This window comes from Miniopterus schreibersii (assembly GCF_964146895.1).
Source record: "Miniopterus schreibersii genome assembly, chromosome: 17".
Lineage (NCBI taxonomy): Eukaryota > Metazoa > Chordata > Mammalia > Chiroptera > Miniopteridae > Miniopterus > Miniopterus schreibersii.
Genome location: NC_138117.1, coordinates 21327865 through 21354250, shown reverse-complemented (window position 1 = coordinate 21354250; position 26386 = coordinate 21327865). Strand labels below are relative to the sequence as shown.

The 26386-nt window shown below is 42.7% G+C and overlaps 2 protein-coding genes across 6 annotated transcripts in view; one reads left to right on the top strand and one right to left on the bottom strand.

The window, feature by feature from the left end:
* The window catches only part of ASPH (aspartate beta-hydroxylase), a 139369-nt gene extending 133311 nt beyond the window's left edge, over window positions 1–6058 (top strand). For all 4 annotated transcript variants that reach the window (XM_081116618.1, XM_081116617.1, XM_081116619.1 and 1 more), the window contains 3 exons: window positions 2318–2409; window positions 2781–2914; window positions 3790–6058. In XM_081116618.1, coding sequence (XP_080972744.1) covers window positions 2318–2409; window positions 2781–2914; window positions 3790–3940 — 377 coding nt within the window. In that variant the 3' untranslated portion in view covers window positions 3941–6058. The remainder of the gene's footprint in view (window positions 1–2317; window positions 2410–2780; window positions 2915–3789) is intronic.
* CLVS1 (clavesin 1) overlaps window positions 5659–26386 on the bottom strand; it is a 119448-nt gene continuing 98720 nt past the window's right edge. For both annotated transcript variants that reach the window (XM_081116625.1, XM_081116624.1), the window contains exons 5-6: window positions 24479–24714; window positions 5659–7757 (exon numbers count right to left, since the gene is read on the bottom strand). In XM_081116625.1, coding sequence (XP_080972751.1) covers window positions 7670–7757; window positions 24479–24714 — 324 coding nt within the window. In that variant the 3' untranslated portion in view covers window positions 5659–7669. The remainder of the gene's footprint in view (window positions 7758–24478; window positions 24715–26386) is intronic.

Sequence of the window (26386 nt, the reverse complement as noted above, 5' to 3'; positions counted from 1 at the left end):
CCCTTCCCTGAGCCTCGTCGCTCCTGTAAAATGGAGATAGCGTTGCATGCCAAAATGATATCGCCACCGGTAGAAGTTGTTAGAGGTGATAACACAGCAGAGTGACAAGGCAATAATAACTGGTGCCTGAGCTCTTCAAGACTAAGAAGTGGTTCATATTCAACCTCAGATTCCCTGAGCTGAACTCAGGAGAAGGCACATAGACTGGGCTTCAGTATGTGTGTGCTCAGTGAATTAATATATCAATCTATCCTTAAAATGAGAAGCATTGAATTTTATCTTTAAAGTTCTCTTCTTGAAAATTCAAGTGAAGCTGGGTTAGCTATAGCTGTACAAAGTAAATCCATTTTGAAGACTGAACAGCATGTGCTGCACAACTTGAGCACATGAAGTAAATTGAGAGGGTGATAAGCGGTTGGTTTACATTAAGGGACAAATAAGCACAATCATGTATCTTAGTTATGCTTTCTGAATGCTTTACACGTGAGAGAAGGAACTACTTCAGTGATATTTTCAAGGAAACATCTTTCAGAAGAGAGATCACATGATTTTAAGTGACTGTCAGCTTTGTGCCAACAAGATTTTTAAAAGTGGAGCAATAAGGTCAATATGTGAATACCATGATAGTTTTATCTACTGACATCTCACTGAAATGAGTCCGTTTTATTGGCCTTAAGCATTGACCAGTTCATCTGAAACCTCAGTTCCATTAACATCCTTATGTTTTATAGAAGTTATTGGGCCTCTTAGAACAATGCTTCAGAATAGCAAGCATCCTGACTAATTTACAGACACCAGTATCTGCTAAAAACAGGTGCTTGATAAAGTTGAAATATGCAGAGCATTACAGGGCATATAAAAGTATTAAGCAAGAAAGAAAATATCCTTGTCTGGGTTGCTCAGTTGGTTGGAGAGTCGTCCCATACACCAAAGGTTTCAGGTTGGATTCCTGGTCAGGGACATACCCAGGTTTTGAGTTCCATCCCCGGTCGGGGCATGTGCAGGAGGCAACTGATCGATGTTTCTCTCTCACATCTGTCTTTCACCTCTCTCTCTCTTTCTCAATTTGAAATCAATAAAGTATATCCTCAGGTGAGGATTAAAAAGAAACAAAATAAATAATGGAGACATTTTAATTGGAGGGAAGATTTTGACTGAGTTTATGTGTATTCAAAAAAAAATTTTTCTATACCTATTAACAACTCCCCATTCTCCCTCCCCCAGCTCTTGGAAGCCCCCATTGCAGTTTCTGTGAATTTGGCCACTTTAGATGCCTCATATAAGTGGAATCATACAGTATTGGTTGACTTGTAAATTTTTATATTTTGATTATACCTGACTTTCCATGAATTATTTTTTCCCTTTCTTATTTTCTATAATTAACATGTATCACTTTTGAAATAATAGCTGAAAAGTCCAAACCAAAAAGTGGACTTATTAGTAAGAGCTCTAAGTTTTTATCCATATGTAAAGGATGATCTGTACAATGAAAAACATATTAAAATCCAATTAAAAATGTTGTGTTGATAGCTCTTTAATATAGTCCTGGAAATGCATTTTTAGGTTAAAAATATAAGCTGATCTTTTTTTTTTTACTGTGGCTGCCATAACAAATTACCATAAACTTAGTGGCTTAAAGTAACACGAATTTATTATCTTGAGTTCTGGAGGTCAGAAGTCCACAGTGGGTCTCACTGGGCTGGAATCAAAGTATATCAGGGCTGCGTTCCTTCTGCAGGCTCCAGCTTGGAGTCTGCCCACATCCCTCGGCCTGTAGCCCTTTCCACCGTCAGAGTCAGCAACAGCCAGTCAAGTCTTTCTCATTCCCTGTCTCTTGGACTTTGAATCTTCTTTCTCTCCCACATTTAAGGACCCTGTGGTTACATTGGGCCCATTGACTTAACCCAGGATAATCTCTAAATTTTAAAGTTAGCTGATGAGCAATCTCAGTGTCCTCTGCAACTTTTATTTCCCCTTTCCGTGTAACATAACATTTCCATAGGTTTCCGGGCTCACAATGTGGACATCCTTGGGACAGGGACATTATTATGCCCATCACGGGGAAAATAAGGATTCAACCCATGCCTTGTCCATTAGACATCCTTAGTCAGATAATCCACCAGTGAGTGGAGAATTCTAGCCCTTGCTCTGAAAGTCAGTATCTATCGGAGCAAAGCACGTTGTCCTCTTGTGTGTATGCAGCCTTCTCACTCCCACAGTGAGGATGACCGTCTAGATCACATGTGCTCAAAACAGGGTGAGTCAGAGCTTTACTGTGATCTGTTCTTAACGACGCTTTTATCATTTGTTGTTCCAGGAAGAAAAAATGAAAATGCCTGTAAAGGAGCTCCTAAAACCTGCTCTTTACTAGATAAATTCCCGGAGACAACAGGATGCAGAAGAGGACAGGTACCAAGAGTGTTTTCAGTGCTGGGAAAAACACAGTTGCTTATCAGCAATGAGGGAATGCTAATGATTACAAAGAAGTGTTTATTTCCTTTGGCCCAACGAATGCCTCTTTTTCACTCTCTTTTAATGAAACTATTCCATGTGGTTGATGTCAGAATGGAAGGTAAAAAAATGTTAGGTGTGTATAGCTTTGCGGAAAATGGGAGTATTTTTAGTTCCTTCACAAAGAAATAAGAGGAGAATATTAATTCTGAGTCTTACAAAGGCTCTAATCCAAATTGACAGTAATTTTGTGCTGTCACTTTAATTTAGCAATTCCCCCGCCCCCCACCTTGATAAATGAAGAACCGTGTGTTATGTTTTCTGCACAGATCAAGTATTCCGTCATGCACCCAGGAACTCACGTGTGGCCGCACACGGGGCCCACGAACTGCAGGCTCCGGATGCACCTGGGCTTGGTGATTCCCAAGGAGGGCTGCAAGATCCGGTGTGCCAACGAGACCAAGTATGCTGGCTCCCTTCACCTTCTCTCTCCTTCATCACCTCTGAGGACGGGTGCTCTTTACAACAAAACTCTGTTCCCTCGGATACTTTCTCTTCCTGTGTGACCGATGTAGGCTGGGGTGGCTGATGTTAATCCAGAACCTAGCCTCTGTCCCTTCTTTGTCCTTTCTTGGGTCTGGACTACCTCCCAGTTCCAGGGCTGCCTTCTGCAGTGATGTCTCCCCAGAGCACGCACATCTGGCTGATGAGCCTCCTTCCCCCTCTTTCTAGATGGTCAGACTTGCATTCAGAGTCAGCTGACTAGTATAGTACTAGCCCCACACATATTACACATTGTTCATATTGAGTTACCACTGAATTATTCAGCAGTACAAAGAGTCCCCCCTTTCTGAAAAAAAGACCCCAGTGATCTTTCTGTTTTGCTCTAGAGGAGTCAGACACCCTGCCAGATATCCCAGGGGCATAGAAAAGCCGGAGAGCTGGTCACTGTGTGTAGATCTAAACTCATCTCTGAACCACCAGGGAGGATTTGTGGTGCCACTGACCAGAAAGGCAGCCTGGGCATGGGCCGCGGGGGCAGGCGTCTGAATGCTTGCCCGACTAAACAAGGCTGGCCTAGGTTTCTACCAGGAATAAGCATGTTCTTATCACCAGTGTCCTGCTCTTTGTACACCTTCAGTGCCGAGCATTGGAGATTGATGTTCATGGTAAGAATCCTGAAGTTCTTTCTTAATCACCAAGGACAGAATAAGTCCTGGCTTGGTGGCTCAGTTGACTGGTCATATTGCAGAGGTTGCCATGAGAGGGCCTTCCCGCCTGTAGACATGCGCTGCTCCCCAGGTATCGGGTTCACAGCATCCTTGATTTCTGTTCCAGGACCTGGGAAGAAGGCAAGGTGCTCATCTTCGACGACTCCTTTGAGCACGAGGTGTGGCAGGACGCCGCCTCTTTCCGGCTGATATTCATCGTGGATGTGTGGCACCCAGAGCTGACGCCCCAGCAGAGACGAAGCCTGCCTGCAATTTAGCACGTCGTGCGGGCTCGGGACACACTGGAGAGAGGCTGCCTTTCTGGCTCTGGCTCCTCGGCTGTGGGGATAGAAGTTCGAGCACCGACGCCCTTCGTTTCCTGGATTTGCAGCCTGAAGATTTCTAAACCTCCTCCTATGGTTAGAAGACACTAAAGGGAATATTTGCCTTGCTGCAATTCACTTAGAAAATACCCTGCTGTATTTCAGCCCATCACAGCACCAATCTGGTGCCTGTATTTCAGGTAAACACATGATAGCTTCTACCTTACCAGCCAAAGATGTATTTTCCACTTAGAATAGGCTAAATCAGTGTACAGTGAGAACATATGTAGAAACTGTGAATGGCTCGCTTGAGCTTGTAATTTTTCTATGCAATTATATTTTTCTAGGGTAGCTGGATGATTCTTGTCCTCTTATACCACTGCTTTTTTGTTGACTTTAATGACAAGCTGTGTAAATGCTTCACTTCTAGCTTTTTAATGGTAACTTTCCTGGTGAACTCAGACTTCCCTCTTTTAATTATTTTTAGGCAAAGACACTCATGAAAGAAGCAATTTCCTAACACAAAGGAGGAAACTGTAATTATGCCAGTGTGTGTGAACTGTGCAGCTCCCACCCATTCAGTCCGCTTGCCTTTTTATCTTCATCTAGAGCCAGTGTCTTCATTTCTCTCCTTGCCTTGCGAATGGTGGAGATCTATCAAAATGGCATTTCTTTCTAAGGGGAAGCTTTTATGCTCAAAGGGGACATAGAATCATTTTATATTGAGTTGTAAAGATGCCACATGTAAAATTTTTTTAATGCCAAGTGTTAGGGCTGGGGGAAAAAAGTAAAATTTTTCCAAGTAAAAATTTTCTCTCGGGATCAGGTAGATAGGTGGCTGCTAGGACCTCTGGCTCCGGCCTCACTGCTGCCCATAGGACAGGTCTGGAATCCAGAGTGTCTTTGCCTATTGTAGATCCATGTGAGTGAGAGAATCCTTGAGAGGATTCCCATCACAATTTTGCAAAACCATGAAGGATGGCAGAGTGGAAGAGCAGGAATGCCAGTGTCTTTGTCCTGGGTGTAGGATGCCGAGATTGCTTTCCTCTTTGGAAGAGTTTGGAAGACTCTTCCAGCTCCCTGGCTTGAGAAACTTCTGCCACTTAAACGTCACTTTGAAATAGCAATTATTATCCTTAGTTTAGCTTTAATATTACCCACTGCATAGAAATAACTGTTGACAAATGGTCTTGTCTACTCCTTCCAAAGATGACCAAGTCATTAATTTGGTAGATTATTAATGCATTAAATTTTGTTTTTAAGATTAAAGCTAACTAGAAATGTTAGCTGTAAGAATGTAATAATATTAATGCACTGAACTTAAGCCAATATGAACAAAAATGCTGGAAAAATGACATATAGGTTACCAAATGTCATTCACAGATGGAAAAACACTTGTGCCTTCTTTTCCATCCAAGGACAAAGGAGGATTTTTTTTTTTAATCTCATTTTAAAAACAGTTCTTCAAAAGTGAAATGAACCTCTTTTGCTTGTTCTAAAGCACATTAGCTTCCAAGAGATGAGTTTGCAAAATATTTTTTTGTGTGCGCCCTTCTTTTTTGCCAGTGTTCAGAAAACTCACTAAAATAGATGAAGTATGTGAGGAAAAATATCAAAATTAATTACGAAAGTCCAGAAGAAAAAGTAAACTCTTGAAAAATGAAAAGGTATTTGTGTCCTTCAGTATTTATTGAACAGAGGAAATGATGGACAAAAGACAATACGATCCAGTGCTCATGTGGTAACATTCGTGTCACTTACAGAATTTGGTTCTTGTATGTATACTGCATACACATAAAGAAATTCAAAGTATAAATTGTCATTGTTGAACCATCATCTTACATTCATGTAATGAAATCATGGAATAGAGTAAAAACTAGCTCTTAACTTAGTAATTACAACATGGTATTTAAAATCAGGTCACTACAGTATTCTAAATATTGCCACTTGAAAAGCCAGAATTGTTATTACTGTTGCAAGGGGTTGGCAAAAATTGACTCCAATAGAATTTTAAGTACTTGGATTCCACAACCACCTTATAAAACCAAGTAATAAAATGGATTTTCTAATTCACTTCAATTCTTCATCTTTCTTCCCTATGTCATGGTATATAAGAAAAGTGTTTCAGTCACCGCATTGGAAGAATTATTTCAGTATTATTTTGTTATTTGAAATGTCTACACAAAATGAATTGGTTTTATTAATACTGTGATGCAATTGATTGAGAAATATTTTTAATTCTATTTCAATTTTATTTCAAGGGTGGAATACAAAAATTACTTCTGTTAATTATTATCTACCATTAGAAAAAAATTATTAATAATAATATCCATTGAAGGTGGTTTATGGCCAGTTGAATCACCTCTTTCCTTTGAATGTTTTAGCTAACCAATTAACCCTCACAAATCCTTAAAACATAAAATCATATTTTTACTGCCCATTGTGAACTAAAATATTTTTATTGGACTTTGAGCACCCACTGGTCATATTAATGAATGGCCTTGTCATGCAGATGCCTGGGAGAATAGGAGATATCTAAAAACATACAGCTGGTTTGGGAAAATATGGCACAAGTAAGGATATCATGTCTTATGATATCTTTAATTTTATCTAATTCCCTTTGAATGGATAGTTGGGGCCTCCATTTCTAAGGAGAATAGACAGAGAAATACAATGATCTTTGGCATTTCATCCTGCATTCCTAGTCTTTTATTTTCAGTCCTTGCATATTCAGCCATCCTTAAGGGTCTTCCTCCAAGATTGGATACCTACCCGCTGAGCAACAGCCAAGCCCTTCCTCTACACCTTTCACTGGTTGCAGGGGTGGTGGGGTGGGCATTAAATGTTTTAGTGGCACTTTTCTTTGCTGTAGTGACCCGAGTGAGGCAACATGAATGGATTTATTAATCACTGACATGTGTTTCCAATGGGACCTCCCCCCCACCTGCAGACACGTTGCCGGTGGAAGTCACATTGATAAGATGAAATAATCATATTTCACGTTGTGTGCCTTCTTTTAAAATCAGCTCATGATCATCAGCTGGTAGCCTGACAAAAGATGTGATGTCAAAACCATTTTTGCCGGATAGCAAACTAAGGAAACTCTGAAAATAGCCAGACCTCGGAGAACTTGCTCTTAGGCTGGATGACTTGATGCTGGTGATGAGGTCAAAGAAAGTAATTCAATAAGAATGGAAATTACTGGAGATACCATTGTCTCGGGGCTCTGCACTACATTAAACTTGACAGTTGTGTCTGCGCAGTTTAATTCTGATATATCTACTTGGAAATGCACTTGATCTCAGATTACAAAAACCGGAGGAGGTCTCTGTGAGATGCCTCAGAAAAATCCTTGTTCTAATGTGGTGTGTGCATCAAATTTAGTTTTTCTCTTTCCAATTCATTTAACAGCATATGTGGGGGGGAGGGGAGTCTTGTTTACATAACTGCCTTGCTTTGTCCTTCATCCAATGCCCTCATTGGAAAAAACACATCTCTCAAGTCTTTGTTCAACTTTGGCTGCTCCGACCAATGGCTGGTGACAGTCATTACTGGGTGGCAGGAGTGGCGTGCCTGGTGTCAAGCCGAACGCACGTGTCCAAGTGGGTCAGTTGCGCATGTGCTTCCTGGGTGGCTGATACCGCCCACGGCTGGCGATGTGGGGGACATGGAGCATCTCAGGGTTCAGTCCAGAGCCAGGAGTGGCTGAGTGTTCTCATTTTCTCCCTTCTCCTCATGTTTCAGGGTCCCAGCTTCTACCACAGACTGAGATCTAATAATATGGGAAGGAAGGAAAGAGATGTGGTTACAAACAGTTCATGATGGCAACAATTTTGGAACCTTGGAGGGCATTTAGCTTTTATGTTCCCCTTATTAATCAAGACATTCAAAATAACTAATTTCCCCCCTTTTGTAGCTCTGTCTGCCTTACTTTGGGGGGCTTCTACACCACATTTTCATGGGGAGCGGCATCTTGGAATCTTCTTGCAGAAAACTCATCTGCTGGTAAAATGAACGTGTATTCTAGCCACAACTCTACCCCAGCATCTAAACATTCTGTGAATCTTGAGATGTATAAAGTCACATGAATGTTGTTGGGTTTTGACTCTTTCAAAATACGTTTTAGAGCCTTTGTTTCTCAAAGTCATAGGACACTGTCAGGCATAATGTTAAGACCATGAGCTTTGGAATCAGATGGTAAATATAGACTCTACCCATTACTGGCTGAGGAGTTTTAAAATTCTGGACCTTTATTCTCTCACCTGTAAAATAGAACTATTACCGCAGTTGTTGATAATGACTCTACTAATATACATAAAGCATTTTGATATGTAATTGTAGTTAAGGCACACCATCGTATGCTTTACAGTTGCACGGAGCACACCATTATCATTATTATTGCAATTACAGTAGTGGTCTTTAGTTTCTGATGTGTCCTTTCATATTGTAGCAATAACCATTTCTTTCCTGAGTTTATAACATGGATTGAAACTGAAATTATTTGCCAGCTTAGAGAAAGTTATAAGAGCTATGCACACGGTAAACATTCAATAAATATTCACACACTAAAAAGAAAATCATTCCAAACATTAAGAAAATGGTTGAGCCCCAGCCAAGTGGCTCAGTTGGTTGGAGCGTCATCTCATACACCAAAGAAGTTGTGGGTTCATCCCCCGGTCAGGGCACGAATGGGAGGCAACCAATCGAAGTTTCTCACATCCATCTTTCTCTCTCTCCCTAAAATCAATAAACATATCCTAGGGTGGGGATTTAAACAAAAAGAAATAAGGAAATGGTTGAACTTGATGGTTCAAACAAGCAAGCAAAATTTACAGACGTGCAGCAAGTGGTGAACTCAATAGGCTTGAGTTGCCCAAACCATCCACATTCGAAAGAGCTTAGGATGGTCTCTTACCTGCTTCCTCTAAACCCTTAGGGTCTCCTTCCTGATAAAAGTGTCTTTGTATACCTGAGACTTTGGGCTATGCCGTATAGTATGCTAGCAATGTAATTTATACTGATTGCCTGTTTTTATATGCCTGGGCCTTGGGTCACCCTGTATTAGTTTGACCTCTTGTGGGGGGGAGGGGGAGGAGGAGGAGCTGAAGACAAAGTAGCTGAGGTTGATCACACACACACCGTACGCCTGAGTGACTGCTCCCCCCATAAAAGCCCTGGGCACCAAGGCATGGGTGTGTTTCCCTGATTGGTGAGCCTTTGTACAAGTGGTCATACATCATTGCTGAGAGAATTAAGCTCTGTTTGTGTGACTCCACTGGAAGGACAACTGGAAGCTTGGAACTGGCCCAGTGCTCCTGGACTCCACCCAATGCACCTTTTTTCCTTTGCTGATTTTAATCCCTATGCTTTTGCTGTGATGAACCGTAACAGTGAGTATGACAGCTTTTCTGGGGCATGTGAGTCCTAGCAAATCATCAAACCCGGGGGTGGTCTTAAGGACCCCAACACAAGCTATATTAACACTAATATTTGTTATGTATGCATCTGACATTGTTGTAAGTTCTTTACATGTATTAACTCATTTTCACAACCCTAAGGAGTGGTGCTATTGTCTCCATTTTATAGATGGGAAACAAGTAAGGGACAAAACAAACAAACAAAAATCAAGTAGCGTAGGAGAAACAACAAAAATAGTGGAGAACAGGACAGGTTTATCCCCATCACACCACTCCTGGGTATAGCTAAGGCTTCAGAGCTGTTTATCTGAAATATTTAGTGTTCCTTCCACCTAAGTGTAAAAATAATTTTCTGCCTAAGATTCTCATCTCCACTCAGGATAAGTGTGTTCTGGAGAAAGCATAAAATAAATCAAAAAGCAAACCTGTACAATGGTCTCAAAACAATGCATTTCAGCTCTAAATATCAATCCAGTCAAACAGCCCAACTTGAAGTAGGAAGCCGAACCTTGGAAAATAAAATGGATTCATGTTTTCCTGGGACAGGGCAGAGGAAGCCTCAGGTAGCTCAGCTGTTTTACACAATTTCTGTGCATTTCTCTGCTTTAGTTAAAGCCCTGATGTGTGTGGGGGTGGGGAGGGTGTTAATAGATTTATGTAAAGAGCAGAAAAGCCAAAATTCCAGAAGACATTAAAACATACGCACACACGCATGACGAAAACCAGAGCACGGCTGCCTACTCGGGGCAACTCGCTCCAGCACCTCGGACAGCTGCCGACTGCTCTGCCCCACGGGCCCTGGTGGAAACGGATGGCCATTCCACTTTAGAGACATTGCACTGCTTTTCTCATCTCTCATGCGAGGTGGCTTTATTTTACAACATGGCAAGTGAATCACAGCCACAGAGTTAAAAGAGACTTTTATCTAGAGTAACTCAATAGAAACTATTCACTAAGGAGCCATGCAGCCTCTCTTGAATATATCTAACTTGAGAAACCCACTCCTCCAGCCCCTAGAGAGGCAACTCTGCTGGAAAGTTCTTTCGTACATTGGACTAAAACCTGTCTTTTTGCAATTTTCATATACTCTTTCTGGTTTCATCTGCTAGAACCACCAGAGTACGTGTCATCCATTGGGTGCACTTAACAGCCTTTTAAGTATTTATCTAGTGCTTTCCAGCCCTCTCATCACCTTCACCAAGGCTAATAATATTCCTCTTGTGCCAAGGTTTCTTGTTTTTAAAGAATTTTTATTGATTTTTAGAGAGAGAGGGAGAGTAGGAAGAGAGAGAAAAACATCAATGTGAGAGCAGAACATTGATTGGCTGTGAGTCCACAGCCCAGGCATTTGCCCTGACTGGGAACTGAACCAGCAAACCCTTGGTGCACAGGACCGTGCCCGACCATCTGAGCCACAGTGGCAGTGGCACTTGTGCCAAGGTTTCTAAAACTCACCACTTTTGCACTCCCCGACATCTCTTTATCTGGTTGTCTACAGGGTACCATCTCAAACTATAGTAAAATGATTGCTTCCCTTTTTTTTCTTTTTGTATGTTTCTGTTGAAGCATAGGAAATTCACCCAGAATTCATTAGCCTTTCTGGCATTCACATAACACAGCCGAGGGAAAATTTAGCTATATTTACACATGCCGCTGTTAAACCATTTCTCTCCCGTCTTGAAGGGGCTTGGTTGAGTATTAAGTTTCATCTTTTAAAGTTTGTTTACTATTTCCACCCTATCTCCATCCCTCTGAATCTTGACATTTGTTATCTGTCCAAATCATTGCCTGTAATTTTAATGAATATTGGCTTTGTTTCCAAACTTCCCCTGCCCACTATGAAAAAACCCCAACACATTCTCAAATATTGAATTTTCAAACATTTATTTACATTCACTCATGATAGAAATGTTTGTGAATGTTTCCTGCTGTGTGCCAGGGACTGTGAGCAAATATTGAGAAACAGTTATTCTTTTGTAGAAATATTGCTTCAGTTACCCAGCCATAGACCCACAAACAGATGTGAGGTTACTCTGATAGTACCCAAAGGAGAGGGTTTGGGGGCAGGGAGACATTAGCTGTAGAAGGAAAGAAAGGAAGGGAGGAAAAAGCTATCATTCACACAGTGACATCATTCACAGACCTCGTTCAGGTGACTCTCCCTTCCAGCTCCACCTGGGGTCAAAGTGGACCAATGTGATTTCTTTCAATACCTGTACTGACAGCAGGCACAGAATACAGGCTCTCTTAATGAATAAACTGTATGTCTTGGTTGAGTGGCCTGTGACAACTGAACAATTGAAACTGAGGAACTGAGCATGTGGAACCAAACCTAACTTCCTTGCCTGCATTGTCCCTGATGGAGAAGACGACCATGGCCTCTTTCCTTTCAGCAGGACATAATTCCACGAATCTGATCACGCAATGAACATTCGATACAGGTAACACTATATTATGAAGTATTTGAAATTCATTGGGAAAATATAAAGCAACTATTGTTTTAAAAAAATCTAGTACAAATAAATGAAGCCAAGAGAAATACTCTTCTTAAATAGTGTCCTCAGTCCATTTAGCTGAGTCAAAGTGATCTCTGGGAAGACTGCTCACTGCTCCCGTCTCCACCACTGTGAGCAGAGCGCTGAGGAACCTGCGGCTCGCGTATGAACCATGGAGGAGCCACCCGCTTGGCCACCCCCTTGTCCAGATCGCTCTTGGTGGTAATCTCCCCATTCAGGGACTTTGCCTTCTCACAAGATTAACGCTTCTGCTAAAATAAACATTTTGACTTTTCTCATGGGCCCTCTTTCCAACACTGAGAGCCAGCTTAACCCCAAGGGCAGGCAGGGGAAGGACTGGAGCTATTTCAGCCCATTATCTCAGCGAGTAGCAGACTACTCTGACAAAGGCTTCATTCTAGCCCCCCAGCCACATTTTGTTATCCTACTTGTTATAGTCACATTCTTTCCCCCTTCTTCCCTCCCTCGGCTGTCTCCTCCCTCTCCCCCCTTTCCTCCCTCCCTCCCGGCTTTTCTCTGACCCTTTCTACCCTCTTCTTTCCCATTTTCCTCTCCAAATTTTTGAACTTTCCCCACTTCATATCATCAAAGACCTATAGCCATGGTTTAATTTTTACCAATTCCAAAGGCAACTAAATTCCAGGAAGAACCAATGGAAAAGGAAGGCATTCACCATGAGCGAGTCCATTCTGCAGAGACCTACAATTGGTCTGGCGGTCCTGCTCTCAGTCAGAGGTTTATTTTCAAAATTTTATTTAGCTACCGTATTTCAACATGAATTGTCATTGTGCGGCTTGGCCTATATGGACCCCAAATCAGGGCTCAGGAACTCTTCCCATTCAACAACCCAGGCATTAAGCAAGTGATAGAAGAAAGGCCAGGGCTGCAAGGAGCTTCAGAGTGATCCAGTCACACCCTCACTGAATCAGGTCCTACCCATTCGTGTCCCGGAGATCAACCTCACTAGTTCATCAGGTAGTGTCCGCATTCCTGGTTTTATTTCCCAAACTCAACAATGGGCTTGGCTTTGTGGAATAGCACAAAACTTCTATTATTCTGGTGAGCCTATATGAGGACTTCTAAACAGAAAGAGAATGGGTTTTTAAAATATCTTTAAAGAATTCTTCTAAGTCATTCTATTCAGCCTCTTTTTCTTTCTGTAACTTAAAGTACCAAGGGAATTCCTCCAGGAGTTCAGCCTGGGCTTGAATGATGCCTCCACCACTGACTTTGTGATCTTGGGTCAATTCCACCTCCTCATTTGTGAACGGAGATACCAGAGTGCCTACATCATGGAAGGTGGAAATAACGAAGACTGGATGCACTGAGGCATGGAAAATGTTTTTAGACCAGTGTCAACTTGGCATATGTGCTCGTTTGTTTTTAACTGTTACTATTCCTCCCCACTTACAGATACAGAAATTAAGGTCTGAGATTACTGAGTTCATTTACAAATTGAGCCACAAAGCATGAATCAACTTAAAGCTTCAGTATAAAACATGTGAGAATTGTGTGCACTGATGCACCATGGAAGCTAACACCAAATGAAAGACTAACATTTCAAAATAAAGACTAATATTTTTAAAGTTCAAAATAAGTGATGAGACTATTCCACCTGAGAGCTAACTTTATTACTTTACTTTATATCTTACAATTTTTAGAAGTAACAGAAATTTTCATTTGATTAATAAGTCCTCATGTAGCTCCCAGTGCAACATATTTGTAGTTATTTTCAACTATCTGAAGCAACATGGGGTTTCTTTCCACCCCAATGCCTTCTATAATGCCTTCTATATAGAGTCTTAAGGAATATTTTACAGAGACGTACATATTCTTCTGTTCAGCTACCAAACTCTTTGTAATCAAAATCATCATTGCAGGCCACATAGTTATGCTTACTGGGAACAACCAATGTTTACTGAAAAAGATGAATAAATTTTTTAAAAGATAAGCCTAAGTGTTTCTCATATAAAGCAGCAAAATTTTTCATTATCAAAGTGAAAAAATAAAAAATAAACCTCTCTCTAATTTGATAGCACAATCAGCCACTATTCATTGAAATAAATATAAAGAAACCAATGGAAGAATATGAAATATTCTATTACTTTTTAAGTGAACTGTTTTTAGAGTGACCCAAACGTTCAACTCCATTCTTGCCTATATGTATTATAGCTCAAGTTGGAGTGTATAATGTATTTATATTTAACTCTGATGGGCTTGGGCATGGACTACTCATCTTATAACAAGGAAGGAAAAGCCAAGAGAAAACACGTGTACATTCAGAAAATATGAAAACAGGTGGCTTTTGTGAAATTGGGCTCACAAGTAAATAGGACAAGAGCAGCACTGCCTAACACCAAGCCCTAACTGCATGTGCCACTGAGGACTTGAAATTGGGCCATCTGAATTGAGGTGGGCAAAAAGGCAATGTGTTCACTAGATTTCAAAGGCAGTAGGAGAAAGAATGTAAAGTGTCTCATTAAGAATTTTTAAAGCTGTATGTTGAAATTAAAATTTTTGTATACATTGGTATAAATAAAACATTATTAAATTAACTTCACCTGTTTCTCTTTTGTGGCGTAGCTACAAGAGGACTTAAAATTACATTCATGACTCACATGATGTTTCTGTTGGACTGCAGTGTCTGGAGCCTGATTTATTGTCATGCTTGTGGAGAAACCCTGAGTAATATATTAATCCTCATTTAAAAAGTCATAGTCATTTTAAAGAGCCTCAGCAACATTATTATCTGCCATCGCTAATATTTACTGCTCTAAGCCTTTCCACATATTCATTCCCTTAATCCTCACACTGGCACACACAAAGCCTCCTGTGACATGAGAGCTGCTTTCTGGGCATCAGTCTTGTTGCTTGAACTTTAATCAGAAAGAAACTTCAGTAGTTTAGACTCTGCTAATTTGCTATCATTTAGATAAAGGTGAACATATCCATTTTTAATCTATAAATGAATAAATAATATGAGAAAACTTTAGGAAGAAATTTAAACTACTCGAAGAAAAGAAATTTTCTTTCCGAATATAGAATGAGTTTAATGTTAACTTTATGTTACGACTCCAGAGATTGTTTGCTGTCCATTGTAAGGGCCTGAGAGGTGACCTGATGGACGTGCACTGGGCCGGGGCGTGGGGCTTCCTCCCATCACCCATGTCACTCGCTTACTGTGGGACTCTAGGGGGCACCTCACTCAGCTTTCCTGACATGGCATTCTTCAACTGGAAAAGGGTGGTCTTGGGTGAGGTGATATTTTTACCCCCATGATTTCCTGAACTCTACCACACTGGGTTACAGTCAGCATTGTTCTGGGAAATAGACTTCAATTTTCTAAGTTCTACGATTCAGACTTTAAGCTAATTTGTTCAAATAGTCTAAGTACCTCTCTACCTCAGCGTTGGCTATTACCTCCTTCTAGAAAAGCATAAAAGTACTAAAAATAACAAAAGCTGGCGAGACGTGGGAAGCCCTTCCTGAATGAATGTGTGCCCAATACATTTAGTTTCACGAGCCAAACAGATTTACCTTTTAAAAATAGTTTTCACTTTCGTAAGTTTCTAAATGTTGAATTCAAAGCTGTCAGGCGCTACTTAACTCTTTTCCTGTGTCATTGTCAAAGTGTTTTAGATTCTTTAGAGTATCTTATTGCTAGAAATGATCCCCCCTCGGGTCACAGTTTCCTGCTGCCCTAAGTAGCTCCCGTCTGATGTGCAGCCACCAAGGGTGTTTCAGTGCGCACAAAAGTTCCATCAGCAATCAGTAAATCTTGTTGTCACAGCTGAAATCAGTTCAAGAATGTTTTGGAAAAAAAGATTTCAACGTTATTTGGATATTTTTAGAACTGTCACCTGCAAGAGAGTTTCCCACCAGCACAGCTGGTTATAATTACCATCATCATCATCTTCATCAACATCGTCACTGACGACCACAACCATTTATTGAGTACTTGCTGCATGCCAAGTTCTGCACTAAGTATGCAGCCTGCATTACCTTTGTTTAATCCTCACAATTATCTTCAGAGGTGGGTACTTTTAATTCCATTTTGCAGATCAGGAAACTGAGCCTTGGAGAAGTTAACTTGCACAAGTTTCCACAGCTAGTTGTGGAACTAGAATCCAAACCCAAATATGACTCTGGAATCCACAGTCTTAAACACTATGCCGTACTTTACAAGAAATACCTATAACTTGGTAAGAAACCAAAGGACGTAAACATACCAGGACCTATTAATATTCAAGTTCTCAGACAAGCATTTCTCCTATTGGTATTGATGGATCTAATAGTTACATCATCATCTATTATTTATTAAAACTTTATTTTGGGCATAGTGAGTGAAATCAGAAAAGAAAACAGCAGAACTTCATTCAGAAAGAAAAAGTGTTCTAAGAATTACAGGTTATGCAATCATATCTTCATCTATAATGACCAGTGGGGTATTTAATAGTACTTCCAGATCCTTTCTTTTAAACATATAGCATTCACCTAAATACCTGGGACCACCTCTACAGAACTGCAATCAGTCAGCACGGGAAGCTGACTAGTGTAGAGAGAGGGAGCACGTTAGACCTAAACCAGGACAGAGCTCAGCTGCCAGAGACAAACCAGTCCAGGAACTTGGACATGAGGAGGAAGGAATTCAGGAAGGGAGCCAAAAAAGGCCAGGGTGGAAACTGGCAGCTGCTATTGGACATTGTGTTCAATTTATTTACAAAGGAGTGTAACCATGAAACCATGCATTCCTATTATAGTAATTTACAGTTTTCCATCTATAAAATGAGAGACAATCACCATATTCTGCACAGGGCTGTGAGAGATATAAGAGGTAATAAAGTGCTCGGAACTCTCTGAAGGAGAAATTATTTAAATTGGAAGTGTTTGTCGTTTTACTAACATCTCCTGAGTATGAACATGAACAACTGACACTCTGCCTTGTCTGAATGTCTGCCCCATTGCAGGAAACCAAGGAAAAGACTGCAAACTTAGAAAATAGCCATGGGGCAGGAGATTAATTACATTACAAAGTATTCTTGACTTTACTGAGCAGTTTACCAAAGAATTCCAATAAGCAAAGTGGCCTCTTGCACCTGAAGTGTGAGAGAATTCAAGGTCGTAACTAGAATATATTGTGCCCAAAGCCTTCGTTGGAGCCGAGGGCATCAGAGGAAGGTCTGTAGGCACATCATGGCCCAGTCTCTGTCTAACCAGCCAACTAGCCATGGACTCACTCCCCGTTCTCTGTGGGTAGGTCTGCAAAGTTTTGAGGAATGGAGCTCACTGCTATATATACTTTGATGTGGATTCAGAGTTCTGATATGGTCAGGAGTGTGAAAAATCTTATGTTTTTCACATGCAGATATTTCTGGAGAGTTTTTTTTTTCCACCAATCAGAATTTAAAATAGCAACACTGCAAATGGCCGCAGGTGCTCGCACCTCCTGCTTTGAATAGAGTCATATTTCATTAAATTAGACCAGCACAAAAAGCTGTCAGTCAGCTTCAGAGCTTCTATCGCTCCTAGGTACTCTCCTCCCTCTGAAACTGGTGGTGCACAGCTTTGGCGGAGTGACTTTGGTAGAACTAGAATGTGATGTTCGGAAGCAGGTAGAAAAATACCAGAAAATGCCAATAGCTGAGACAATGAAGATGACTCACTCCATCAGAGCTGGAGAAGGATGGCTAGTGTTCTCGATAAATACTACCTTTCATGGGCCTATATTTTGTCAAATGACAGTATGTTAATGGATCTAAATTATAACGTGTTAATGGATCTTCTTTGATATTACTAGATTAGCCTGAATATCAATTTTCTTCCATTGTCTCTGTACCTTCCCTACTCAGATGGGGTTTAGGAGCAGCACATTGCAAGGACAGTGATGAGGAAGCTGCTTTTCAGCTGAGCCTTAAAGACCAAGGAGAATTGGGGCTGGCAGGAATGGGAACAGACTTCATCCAAGACAGCTGAGCAATGGCAATGCCCAAGAAGGGGCCCTGTAAACCCTTTGGAAGGAAGGAAGGAAGGAAGGAAGGAAGGAAGGAAGGAAGGAAGGAAGGAAGGAAGGGAGGGAGGGAGGGAGGGAGGGAGGGAGGGAGGGAGGGAGGGAGGGAGGGAGGGAGGGAGGGAGGGGAGGGGAGGGGAGGGGGGAGGGAGGGAGGGAGGGAGGGAGGGAGGGAGGGAGGGGAGGGGAGGGGAGGGGGGAGGGAGACACAAATAGCATGAGAACAGATGTTCTGCATCTAGCTACATATGCCAGAGACTGCCAGTCACTCCTGAAACCTCTTTTCTTTATTCTCATAACCACTTGATCATGAGGTCTGGTGGACCTTACCCACTAAATGTCTTTGAGCCTATCTTCTCTGTACCATCACTCTCACCTCCCCAGTCCCACTGCCATTGTCTCTTGCTGGCACTTTTGCAGGAGCCCCAGATCGCCTCCCCATACTTGTTTTTCCCTACTCCAATCTGTCTTCTTATGAGACAGAGTGAGCTTTTTCATAAACTCATTATATTCAGATGACTCCCCTACTTAAAACTTCTCTGAGTTTCCTTTGCTCATAGGATAAAATTCAGTATCTTTATCAAGATCTGTGTGGCCCTTCTGGGCAGCCCCCGTACACCTTCCCGGTCATTACTCTCCTTACTTCTGCTCCCCGGCCTCATGGTAAAACACACAAGTCCCTGGAACTGGCCCTGACCCTTCCGAACGCAGGGTGTTTGCCCCCATTTCTCCTCCTTTTACCTGGAAAATTATTTTTCTCATCCTTCAAGTCTCAGCTTACGTGTAGCTTCCTCCGAGAAGCCCTTTCTGCCCATCACCTCCCAGGCTAGATGGGGGTGGCATCATTCTGAGTTTTAAAGATTGCACACAAGAGCACATGGAAAACAATTTGGATTAGATGGATGGAGAGAAAGGAGCATCATTATCAAAGACCAATAGAGCTGTAATTGTTACCAGAGGCAAAAAGCAGCAACCGGAGACCAGGACAGGGCGGTGAAGGGGAGGCCGGCTTGACAGACAGGAGGAGAGGCAAGGGGGTGTATGTCTGACCCCGCCTTCTCCCTGCTCTGCCTTCTGTGCCCTGTGCCTCTCTGCCTGGCCGCATCCTGGGTCCAGGGCTCCAAAGATAAGGCCTGATGCAGGCCCTAAGCACGAAATAAGGCCAAGAGGGGAAAGGGCCAGTGTAAGTTTTACTTCTAACCAGGAATTCAAGGCACCCCCCTTCAAGCTATCAAGGCCAATCAGGCCCAGCTTCTCTGTTGAGGGGGTTGGGAATTTCCATTGTTCAGGAGAAACTTCCACTGGGAAAGAAATCGAAACTCTAGCAAAATGGAAATCCTCATGTACAACGCTGGGGAAGAAGCACTGCTCACCGAGCTGTTCTTTAGTGCTTTATGGTGGACTATCCACCACTCTGTTGTTCCACTCTGACAGTGATCCCTGGGGTAATAGCCACTGAGGAAGCCAGGATGTGGCAAAGGTAAGTGACTTGCGCAAGTCACGTAACAGAGAAATCAGTGGAAGAAAATCACTTGAACCCACATCTGGTAAAATTGGGAAACAGAGACAAATAGAGAGGAAGAGAAAAGTGTAACCACCCTGTCAAAGTCACAAAGCATCAGCAAGCAGGCAGGATTGGGATGTGGTAACATGCCCATGGCACCTCAGGGGCCCATCTGAGCAGCAGAGAGCAAAGTGACATGGGGCTCGCTGGCTGATCACCATCGTCACAGCAACACAGGTGTTTCCAGGGAGATGCTGGATGCTCATCAAAGCTCATTGATGGCCTTGAAATAAAAATGCAAACACCACACAATTTGGACACGTTAAGCCCAAAAGCTATCTACAACAAGGTTTGCCTAAATCTAAAAAGAAACCGTAATTTGGAATGCAAGCAGCACCCTGTTTTCAAGGATGACACTGCAAAGAGATTTTTATCGCATGCCACGATCATTAAAGCTTATAAGAGAGATTCATTGCTGGCTAGATGGTGGTCACACACAGCATCGGCTTTACTGGAACCCAGCAAAAGGTTTATTTACCAACAGCAATATGCTCACAAGCAAGAAATGCTCTTTGTTTTCCTTGCCTGGACTACCTCTCCCTTCCCAAGTACTTGCATTGACCATGGTGCTTGGGCAAACAGGAATCTTTCTCAGACACACACTGTGAGTAATCAAACTGCCTGAACGTGAAACTGCACCCAGGCAGTTCACCCACATCTGTTCATTTCCTCTGATTCAACCCTCCTTCCGCTTTGCCAGGAGCTCAGAACACTTTATCTCAGAATGTGTCATGCCATTCTTTTAACCAGAAGAGAAAATGTGCCCTGTACACATTTTTCTAACTCCAATCATTTCCCCATTGACCAGATTCATTGTGTAGGTTTCCTTCCACTCCAATGCTGATGGCTGAATCGGATGTGCCTGTAAGGAGGGGGCCCCTTCATTCCTGCCACAGAAGAGAAAGCTGTATCTCAGCCAGATACACAGCAGTGATGAGGCCAAACAGCTACTTTTCTATGTGCTTTAAGAAATAAGTTTTAACAAATTCCTGTCACCACCCATGAAATATGCCAGTATCCAATAACTTATCTAAAACACCAGGCATTTATCTCTTACCCAAGAAGTCTCTGCTTCTAGAAGCAAGAACATCTCAGGCATTAGCTGCCCAAGTAGGAATGACACCCCAAAGCAAAGAAGTTCCAATCTTTTTTGCTGTAAACCAGTCATGAGACAATGAGGGGGCAGCCAAGACTGTTGGTCATTTATTAAGAAACAATGCATTCTGTAATTTTATTGAACTTAACATCCATATGGGACATTTGTTCCCAGGCCACACAGGAAAATGGACCCTGTTTGCCCTGACTGCTTAGAAGACAAGGGCCCTCCTGTTCCCACACTGCCACCTCTCATGCTTTTTGTATGGACCATACTTCATGATGATGCATTACTTCTTCCAGAAATGAGCAGTTACCCAGCAAATGCATACATTCGCCCGGTGGAAAGAGGGCTGCATGCAGAAAGATCACCAAGGTCATGGCCAATTCTACTGGCAGCTGAAAACAGTTAAACTGACTTTTACCACCCGGGCAGGGATCAAGAGGGAGCAACGTGGCCTAAAATTTCTTTCTGGCTCAGAAATCTGAACTTAAACCAGGCTTTTCCGTATCTTCTCCCCCCATCCCCAATTCCCCAAAATCAGATGACTCACAATGTCTTTATGACACCTCCTCACTTCTTATATGTGGGACCCAGAAGGAGTACCCAGACAATAGAAGGATGGAAGCATTTGGTCGAAAGGACCAAAGGAAATCCTACTTTGGTATAGCTGGACAAGACCCCAAAGCACTGGCCTTCCAATCACTGACCACATAGGGTGGACTAGGGTGGATCTGAAAATTGAGGCCTCTTTACTTTCAGTGCTGAGACATGGTTGTTTACTTGGAAAATTGGAGGAAGAACTAGACCTAAAGACCATTAGGGACTATGGTTAGGACTATAGCTGACGCCCACTCACGGGAATAGAAACTCTGTTCCAAAGGACAGACCCAGGCGTCGGGCTCAGAACCAGGAGGCACTTCCTAGAGTCAGGCGACAGGGGGCGTGCTGCCCCATAAGCCGCCTGCTGTCTGTGGGTGACGCACACTGAGGCTGCCGACAGCCTGTGCCACAGGACGGACAACCACAGCAGGTAGGAAACGGGAAGAGATGACCTTTAAGGTCTCCTCCAATTCTGTTTTCAATTTTCCCGTGTCCCTATAGATTCCAAGGGGTCAAAAGATGCTTTGAATTGTGGTTCTTCTGTCCTTGTAATTTTCTCAGTCACTACAGATTCTGTCAGCGAGGCACCTGATGGCAGGCACAGTCCAACAGCAGGCATTGTCCCTCCTTGTCACTGCTGGCACCAGTCTCCTCACTGCCCATCCTGCTGCTGCCTGAATTACCCATGCAAAGGCTCAAGGATGTTGCAGCAAAGGCAGGACTGGGCAGGACACCTTGGTGGCCTTGGTAGGATTATGAGATGTGTATGCAATGTCCAGATGCCCCTATGCCTCCAAAACCCAAGTCAGCTATGCCTTCCTCCACAAGGACTTCTCCAAGAATCTTCCTGGTTGAAATTAGTGAACACTGAGAAGGCACTTACACCTCCTCTATAGTACCTCTCCCATTCCCCAGCATCCTATAGTTATTTGTGGGCATGTCTTATCTCTTCTACTGGGATTTTTTTGCTGCTGTTGTTAATTCTCACCCAAGGCTATTTTTCCCACTGGCTTCTTTAAAGAGAGTGGAAGGGAAGGAGGGAGGGAGAGAGAGAGAAAGAGAGGAACATCGATGTGAGATACATTGTTTGGTTGCCTCCCACATGAGTCCCGGCCAGGGTTGGGGATCAAACCTTCAACCCAGGCATGTGCCCTTGACCAGGAATCAAACCTGCAACCCTTCAGTGTCCAGGCTGATGTTCTAACCACTGAGAAACACTGGCCAGGCCTCTACTAGGATCTTATAAGGCAAGATCCATGAGAGCCTTGGGAAAGTCAGGGGAAATCAACTTTTTCCATCTGGGAGCTGACAATTTGGTTGAAGCAATTGGACAAGTGCACCAAAGATAGGTTTTGGAGGTAGTATCTTTCATTAAACATTAATTCATACATAGCAAGCATGCATAGCGTCTGCTGTGTGATGGGCATTGAGTTGGATTCTTGGGGAGAGGTAAGGTGTATAAGAGTTAGACAGCCCTGGCTGGGTGGCTCGGTTGGTTGGAGCATGGCGCTGTATACCAAAATGTTACAGATTTGATCCTCAGTTGGGTTGCATATGGGAGGCAACCAATCACTGTTTCTCTCTCACATTGATGTTTCTTCCTCTCTCTCTCTCTCTCTCTCTCTCTCTCTCTCTCTCTCTCTCTCTCCCTTCCTCTCTCTCGCAAATCAATAAAAACATACCCTCAATTAGAAAATTTTTTTTAACAGTTAGACAAAGATTTTACCCTCTAGAACTCCCCATAATAATGGAAGCTCCTCTGACCCTCAACATCAACTCAGGGGTGAAACTTGGGATCAGGATATGCCTGGTCACCCAAAAGAGATGTAACTCTGTAACTGATCATCTGAAGAAAGAGTGGCAAATTCCTATTTTATATCACTTGACTTTGGAAGCTCAGACATATGTAAGGGTATGATGGCCTTCTTCAGAAGACTCTAGAGGTGGGGCAGGGACAGGATATGTGAGGTGTCATTGTCCCTGTCCATGAGGGACAGGGGAGAGGGTTGGCATTAGAGGTGAGGACAGGCTGTATGAGGGAAAACAGGTAGTGTGCCAGATCTTATAGAGGACACGAACATGAGTGTGGAGCAGGCCTGCCTTGGTCGGAATCCCAGCTTGGTCGTTTGCCAGCTATGTGAACCTTGGGTAGTTACTTAAGCTCTCTGTGTCTGTTTCCTCATTCATAAAATGGGAATAATGATAATGCCTTTCTCATATAGTTGTGGTGAAGATTTAGAGTAATGCAGGTAAAGGGGTCAGTGTCAGTAGTGTGAGTTGAGTTGTTATGATTGTCTTTATTGAGCTGGCCCTGGACTGACCCGGGCCAGACAATTTCACTCATAAGAGTAATGTCACTCCCTTCACTGCAGAGTTACAAAGCCAACCTCTAAGCCAATAAATGAATTTCCAGATGCCTCCAGTCCTAGCAGAGAGGCTTTCCAGACACTCGAGTGGAGTGTAATATTCCCAACGGAGCAGGAAATGCAGAGATCCTCCTCCTGGAAACACTGTCTTGGTTCAGGACATCAACATAAGCCCAGTTCCACAGGAGACTCCACTAGTGACACCCTTCCTTCCCCAAACTTCTCCAGAAGTCCAGTCTTCCACTGCTCCAGCTTTAGTTCTGGCCCTCATCTGCCCAATCCCTGCACACCTATGTGCCACACTAGAATGTCCCATCCCTCTAATGCCTCCATGCTTCTGGGTGTCCCCTCTGCTTGGCATGTCTTTTCCCCCTTTCTTAAGTCTGGGCTGCTGATTTTCATCCTTCAGAGCTCAGCTGGAATGTTACCACTTCATAAATAGGTTGCTGGAAGTCTTACTTGGCAGGTTTTCCCCAGGTTCACTTCTCTGTTCTTTAGATGTCTTACTCACATTTGTACTTCCAGTGCCTGATTAGTGCCTACAGCCAAGTAAATGCTCAATAAATATTTCCAAATGCATGGGTGACTGGGACGTTTTCTAGCAGGCTGCTTTTCCACCCACACTGTCCCAAAGGTCCAGCATTTCAGTCTGTGTAATACACACAGACTTCCTAGCGCCTAAGACTCATGATATAAGTGAGGTCCTAGCCTTTAACAGTTTCTTTAATACAACGGACAACTATATTTCTGGGCCAGCCAAGTCCCATTTGCTTCCAATTCTGATGAAATCAGCTGAGCATGTATTGCAATTTATTTTTTTAAGTTCTGTGCCCATAAAGGTCTTCAATTACTTAACCCAGAATAGACCTAAATCGAAAATACCTGTTGACCTCTGACTGGAGGCTCTGATAGGCCAGGCCTTACCTCTTCATGGGCTTGGGTGAGCACTCCCTCTCCAGGTTGGAGGACGTGTGTTTCACATGCATCGCATTGTAGGAAGTGTGAGTATAGTCATTTTCGTCGCTGTAGTCGGGACCAAGTAATGTCCGAGCCCAAGTTCCCATGTCATAAGGAGGAAGGGTTCCTCCAAATTCAGAGGGCAAAAATTCAGGGTGTATTAGCTGGTGAAGGCTGTTTAAGTTGTTCCCATGCAGGAAAATCTGGAAAGAAAACAATAATTAATGATTAAAAAATCCAAAACATAACCGAGCATTTAATCTAATACACAATTGAGCAATGACAAATTGGATGCGCTGCTGTTGATCATGGGGTTTAAGTAGGCATTCAGTTTTGTGTCTAGAGCTTCGTCTTTGTGAAATGTTAATTTATTGCTCAGGAAAGGGACTGCATTAATTGTCCTTAAAAATGAAGCTTATGAGCCCTAGCAGGTTTGGCTAAGTGGTTAGCATGTTGGCCCTCAGACCGAAGGGTCTTGGGTTTAATTCCAGTCAAGGGCATGTACCTGGGTTGCAGGTTCCCTCCACCCTGGTAGGGTTTGTGCAGGAAGAAACCAACCAATGTGTCTCTCACCTCTCTCTCTCTCCCTCTCTTTCTCTCTCACTCTCTCTCTCTTTCTCTCTCTCCCCCCTCCCTTCCTCCCTTTCACCCTCTCTCTGCAAAGCAAGGGGGGAAAAATATCCTCAGGTGAGGGTTAACAACAAAAAAAAGAAGTTTATGGACAAATTGGGTATTATTCGGTCATGACCCAAATTTAAAGATACAGTGATCTCCCAATTTATCCCTGCTGATGAAAAGATAGTGGCGCAGACCACCCCAACCCCAGACATGCACCCCAACCCCATGCTTCACAGGCACCTCCACATTGCTCTCTCCTCTCTCCTGGTGCATTCTCTGCCCTCCGCACCCCTTCAATACTCCTCGTTATTCCCAGGCCTACACCAAGGGCAGATTCCTCCTAAATTTGTCGCAGTGACACTTGCCACTCTGCTTCTCCAACTCCCTTCCCCCAATTAGCTCTTTGTTATCTTCTAACTTCTATTTTTTCCCATGTGTTCCTTTATGTCTTCTGGACAACAGGAAGAAAAAGAAACACAGAAAAAGGGATGGCGATTTCATTCCCTTCTAATGTGCTCCTAGCTCCCAGGGTGGTGTGGGCACAAGGTAAAATCTCAGTCAATTCTTAGTCAATGAAATTGAGAACTGAACACTGTAGCCTGGGGATTTACTGTGGAATATTATTGCAGCCATTTTCCATTCATGTCTGGATTGAGAGCTAATAGCCAAATAGATTTGCATCTTTTAAATGTATAATGGATGGTGATGGAAATTGGTCAAGCGGGGGAGAAAACACCCCCAAGTTACAATTATTTTCAGACAAATGCACAAAGTGGGTAGCCTCAGGTTGATAATTACCACCTGCCTGCAATTTAGGAATTGACTCCTGGAAGAGTATTTAAAGTACATCTGTGTAATGGCCTCAGTTTCCACACTTGTTCATGTGGCAGGCTCAGTACACTTAAGTACAGAACTATCACACATGTACGCACACACACCCCAGTTAATCATTAGGAAAGGCACACGTGATTTTTAAAATATACAAATATAGTATCATAGCATACCATGTAAGGATTGTATTGTGCTATGTAGCAGTGTAGTATATTACAGCATGCCATATCAGTCTATTATAAATACTTGCTACCTTGTTCTGTTATATTAGTTTTAACTTAAGATGTGATGCCATCATTCAAAGAGGAAGGGGACAAGGAAAGTGCTAAAATTCTTCAGAAGAATACTGCAGCTCCACAGAAAATGCGGACCTTTTCTGACACTGGATTGGGTATGACCAAATTTTAATAAGAATTACTTCTTTTG